The sequence below is a fragment of the Aulostomus chinensis genome, chromosome 10 (genome assembly GCF_037954235.1).
Source record: "Aulostomus chinensis isolate RoL2024-O1b breed Wild chromosome 10, RoL_Achi_v1.0, whole genome shotgun sequence".
NCBI classification, from domain to species: domain Eukaryota; kingdom Metazoa; phylum Chordata; class Actinopteri; order Syngnathiformes; family Aulostomidae; genus Aulostomus; species Aulostomus chinensis.
Genome location: NC_141329.1, coordinates 19,119,952 through 19,125,687, shown reverse-complemented (window position 1 = coordinate 19,125,687; position 5,736 = coordinate 19,119,952). Strand labels below are relative to the sequence as shown.

Here is a 5,736-nt window from a genome sequence, read left to right as displayed (position 1 = left end):
GCCCAAGAAAGGAGACCACATGCAGAAGAAAGTAGCTTTGCAAATCTCCCCACCCCCCACCGTCTAAATGTCAGTTTCTTTTCCGCAAAATGTCTTGCAAAGACTACTTGTCTCATTTCCAGTGACAAAATCTTATTAGACTTAATATGAGATACAAAAACATAACAAGTTGCAGATATAGGAGCTTGTTTTATGCCAAAATATTCTTGTTCAAAGCCTATAGACTTGCAGATTATGAGCGCAAGCAAACTGTCTCAGTTGGGTGTTTTTGCTTAGGTATAACAAGTGTTTTTTCTGTCATATATTAAGTGTAATGCGACTTCTTTATTTGACCAGAAACAAGACAGAATATCATTAGCAACACTTTTGCAATACTCCGCTAGCTACATCTTTATCACTCTATGGTTGGGCGGTTAGTTTTCGTAGTTTCTGATGTCAGATCATGTAATGTGAAATTAGTTCTTGAATAGTAGCCAAACAGTTTGAGATATCAAAATTATGAATCCAGGAAAACATCCCTGACTTCAAAAACACCAAATCTCACTTTCCCATCGTGCCACAAACAGCTTTCATTCCAGGTTGCATGTGCCCTCTCTTATAAACTAAAAGTAAATCAAACCCAAGGTTGGATAACTTGGATGACATCGTCGTAGTTTTCCTGGTCTGGACCAAGCGCCTTCACAGCCATAGAACGCAAATCCTTCTGTCAAGTTATTCTCTCCTTCATGCTGTCAGTCATTGTTTTAGCAATGAATTGAGGGTTCAGTGTCAGACAAAAGGAGTCCTGCGGATGATGGGCTGCCAGGCAAACTGGTTAGTTCCTGTTGTCCTCCAAATACAATCCGTCTCTCTCCGTGTCTCATCCAACATCGAATAGATGACATGGTTGCTCCCTGAAACAAGGGAAACGAATGGATGACAAAGTGATGCACATCAACAAATGCAGTGGAAATTTCTCAGTAAAGATGCCTAAGGGATCCAAGAGACATGTGAGGCAGTTATGGCTGCAGTAAAAGGACACCAGGCCGCTATCAACATAGTCAGTTGTGAGTGTGTGTGAGGTGTGAAGTGGCCAGACAACACAGATGAATCTTTTGTGTTTTGTTTATGTTGTTTTTTTTGCTGGCTCTTTAACACCTCTTTCTTTCTTTGACACACTTTATTTTCAAGCCCATCAACCCTCTTTTTCCCCTTTTTCTTTGTTGTTGCTTTTAATAGCATCGCCATGGAAGTGGGGAGGGGTTGCTAGGTAACTGGCTGGCGTTTAGAGGGGTGTTTGATTGGTGGTCATACTGACAGATACAGCAGCAGTGTGTGTGAGGGTTTGTGTGTCTGTACATGTGTCTGGATGTCTTTTTATGTTCTTATGTGAGACATAATGTAACAATGTCTTTGGCATCCAGGGGATTTTATTCCAGTCAAAAAAAAAATGAAACCCAGCAAGGATCAATGAGTGCTTTCTCTGCACCAGTTCTCCATTATCAGCTTTTTATGATAATTGCAGTGTCAGAGAACGACTATCGAAATGCAGAAAAACAACACACTTGGAATTCATGACATCATAGGACACAGTGATGACACCTACAGGATATTATCTGCTACTGCAGCTGCCACCATCACTGCAGGTGCATGCCGGTGCCACCAGTTGTTTGACTGTTCCTGAAGCAATGGGCCACTCTGTCGGACACGATGCAGCGCTGACACAGATTCATCTTTCTTTTGTTTTATTTATTCACCTTTCTGGCCAATCATTCATCACATGACACACTTATTCCTCATTTAAACCAGAAAAGTCACAGGTTGAGACAACGGGGACATTTCAGGAAGTCGCTTCAAAGGTTTTCTTCGGTTTTTCCTGTTATATTAACAAATATATACACATATCCCAGGAAAAAACCCCACTGTGACAATAATTAATTATTTCCAATAATAACAATAAATTTAATAAATACTCAGTGTTTGTAATCACGTGAGGAGAATGCTCCTTCCATGTATGGAATCCCATACAAACAACACACACTCATAATCACACACACACACCCACCCACACTCACCGAGAGAAAGTTGCACAGTCAAGTAATAACCATCTGCAGCCTAGAAGAACTGCTCGTTTTAGCTGTCCATTTTACCAAAACGGCTCCAGAGACAAAAGTCGTCAGGTGTGACTCAAGCACTTTGTGCGTCCGCCGAGAGAGTCGCACAACATGGCTCCTAAAGTGCCACTGATTGGTGAATACAGCAGGTGAGGGAAAAATATCTAAACAGTCCTGGATGAGCATGAGGTTTGATTATTGGAGTCAGGTAGCATGTTTTACCTCAGTGTTACTAGATCAACATTGAGGTCTGATCAGGATCCATCGCGAACGCTATGGACTGCTAGTGAGGGCTGTTCTTGTCAAACAGAAGAGAGAGTGTATATGTGTGTGTGTCAACATGTGAAGTCATTTTTTTTTTTGTAAAAAGATGTACCGTATGTAGCGAACAGTTCACATGTAAAACGACATGCACTGAAAAAGCACCAGCACTGAAAAATGAACCCATTTTGTTCATCCACACATTGTACATTAATATATATACACATTCACACGGAGACAAACACACCCGGTCTGTCAAACCTAATAGAAAACATTACAGCAGGGATGGTGCAAGCACTGAGAAAATAAACTCTGTTGTCACTGTACAAGGCAGAGGATACAACCAAGTCCACCGGTGCTGCGAGAGAAGGCTTCTTCCTGTCTCGGAGGGGAGAGGAAGATGACGACACCCCCCGCCCCGTGAAGAGAGATGACACATGAGGATGAAGGCAAAGCTGACTTTTTAGGGGAGAGTTTTGTGCACCGGCAGAACAAACGACGTGCAAAATGAGAACAAGGACACTCTCTATTAAGGGCTTTAAATAAGCTCCTCAGTATATTGGGGAAACAATTTGAGTAAAATTAGTGAATATTTTTCCGTTGTCTTTGGATAAGATAGGTGGAATGATGCCAGAGAAGGGAGGGCACAGACAGATGGACTGAGAAGAATAGTTAGCAGAGTCTGAAAGTACTTGAATGGCTTTTGAAGGTTATGAGTTTAGGAGACGTAACCTGGATGATGCTGGGGGGGTGGGGTGGGGGCAAGGAGTAGGCGGCTTCCTAAAGGTGGGAGGGCAAGCACGCTACAAGGCTTTTAAGAGGCGCTTTGGACCTCAGTGTTGTGCAGGTTTGTGAGTACTACAGAGGAGGGAGGCTGCTGTTAAGGCTTCACACCTTATTAGGATGCTCAACTTCTGAAGGGCACGCAAGAGGGATGGCTTCCAGTAAGTGCCTAAAAACATGACAGGAAGTGGGACTTCACGGAGTGCACTTGCTCAGTCAGTGGTCGCTCACTACGAGTACTGCTGTCCGCAGAGAGTGGCCGGCTGCAGCTGTCCACACAGAGGAACAGTATGGTCCAAATTCTGGCCCTCCACATCCATGTCCATAAGGTTCGGTCGAGCTGTGCTGGCGCTGCTGTCCCCGGAACCGAGGGGGCTGTCACAGCTGCTGCCTGGCGAGGAGCTCAGGGTGCGGGATAGAGAGCCGAGCTTCCAGGGGTCGGCTCTCATCTTGGCCGGAGTGGGTCGCGGCCGGGGAGCAAACTCAAGTGTCTTGGGTCTCTCCAGTGGGCTGATGAGGCAGAGGGGGTCCACATCAGGGATTGGAGGAGCAGGGGCTTTACGGCGATGAGGGGCTGGGAAGATGGTGGTAGGGTCAGGGAGTCGAGGAATGTTACGAGTGTCCAGCGCACCTGAATGATTGACAAGACATAATATGAATGGGACAGTAAGAAAATAATAAAAGAGACATATAATAATCAATCATGAGTGTGTTTATATGTGTGTGTTAACTCCTTAACACCTCAATAGGTAGCACGTCTATATAAGATGGTTCTACTTAGGCTGTATGTTTCCCTTTTATTGTTCCACTCAGGTAAAATTATGAATGTGTCACATCTTACTTCTTGGTTGGATAAAAGATTAAATAATACATAAAGACAAAACCTGTCAACAAATATCAAATGGATTCAACAACATGTTGAGCAGACATTTAAGGTGTTGTTGCTTTAATTAGTTAAAGGATTTTACACTGTCTCACTGTGTTTCTTTAAAAAACATCATAGCCCCCTACCTTTGTGAGGAACCCCTGGTGGAGGGGGCATGGGCATGCTTCCATCTGACGGTGTCCTGTGGTGAACCAGAGTCTGGGCTCTGGGCCGTATTGCGCCATCTGAGGGCGTGCGTCTGTGTCCTCTGTTCATGGCCATTGCTGCAGACACATGGGTGGGCGTGAGGGACTGGTTGGGCTCTTTCTTGAAGCTCTCCGCCCGCAGGTCTAACAGCGGGTTGAGGGATTGAGCCACAGGCGCTGCCGGCGTCATAGGGGTCATGGGGTACTCGTCTGGATCAGAGGGGAGGAGGGACTTTGTGGAGTTGCAGTCTGAGAGTGAGGACAAAGAGAGGAGTGTGACAGACGGAGAAGGGTCCAGGCAGGGGAGCATCGAATCATGATGTCTGGAAAGGGAGAGCGAGAGGTTTCGACTGGGTGGGGATGTGCTGCGCCGGAAGCGTCCTGTCCGCTGGAAGAGACTTTCCTTCTTCTTACGTTGCTCTTCTCGGAGGTCCTGCTCATCTTGAAGCACCTGTTTATAACGTCAGACCACAGTAGGTTGGTGTCCGATCTCTATTCACCCCTTCCAGACTCCCTATTGAACCTACCTGCAGTTTGCCCACTTGCATCAGGTCTTGTCCAAGAGCCACAGAAGCCAGCAGTGAGGCGCAACCCAACAATAACATGTCACTCTTCTTCCTCTGGCTGCAGCGACGCAACGAGTCCTGGGAGCCCACCCCAGTCACGAGGCTTCCAGACCCCAGAGTGCAGCTTGCATGAGATAACCCAATAGAAGGAATTGAGCTGGGCCCCAGGCTATTCCACAGGGACCCGGAGTCCTCAGCAGCGCCATTACTGCTGGTCTCAGAGGGTTGCAGGGAACCTGGCGACTCCTCAGACTCGCAGCACTCCTCTGTTCACCCGCGAAGAAGAGAAACATGCAGCAGAACAGAAACAAAGCAGATGAGATGAAGGTTGTTCAACGCTTTAGTTTCTGACTTCAGTAGAAAATCTGGACTCACCCATTTCGTTGAGGCTGGAGAAGCCGGCCGTCATGGGTGCATGTTTAGGTGACTTTCCCAGGTTTGGTGCACTGGATGACCAGACTTTACTTCCCTCACCCAGTGACTTCAGTCTGAAAATAGAAATGTGATTAAACGCAGTGAAGTAATGTACAAGAATCAGACTCTGTTTAGGAAATAGCAAATGAAGAATTTGTTTTGTTTCCAGTGCAGATAGAATCAGGTGTTTAATGTCATATGAAAGCAGTAATCAGACACAATATACATGAAGTTCTATCAAATATCCTGCTCTGTCTCTGGCTGCTAAACACAAAATTGTCTCTCCTCTGGGAGCATGTGGATGATTCTGGTTCCAAACTGCTGGATCCAACTTCTAAGGCGGCTTATTGCTGAGAAAAGAACAATTACAGCTGAACTGACATTTTAACTTGCAACTTGCCATCTGGCCTCTCCCTGGAGAAATCTATAGTATTGTGATATGGGACAATTTTGGGTGACCTCTCATTGACCTGATTATGACAAACACCACCAGCATCATGATGGTCTGCAACAGGAAATGAATTATTGGCAAAAAAAACACCCTGATG

The 5,736-nt window shown here is 45.6% G+C and overlaps 1 protein-coding gene across 1 annotated transcript in view; it reads right to left on the bottom strand.

The window, feature by feature from the left end:
- Positions 1-1,459: 1,459 nt before the first annotated feature.
- map3k10 (mitogen-activated protein kinase kinase kinase 10) overlaps positions 1,460-5,736 on the bottom strand; it is a 34,777-nt gene continuing 30,500 nt past the window's right edge. The window contains exons 8-11 of the mRNA XM_086216281.1: positions 5,150-5,262; positions 4,736-5,040; positions 4,149-4,659; positions 1,460-3,768 (exon numbers count right to left, since the gene is read on the bottom strand). Coding sequence (XP_086072407.1) covers positions 3,368-3,768; positions 4,149-4,659; positions 4,736-5,040; positions 5,150-5,262 — 1,330 coding nt within the window. The 3' untranslated portion in view covers positions 1,460-3,367. The remainder of the gene's footprint in view (positions 3,769-4,148; positions 4,660-4,735; positions 5,041-5,149; positions 5,263-5,736) is intronic.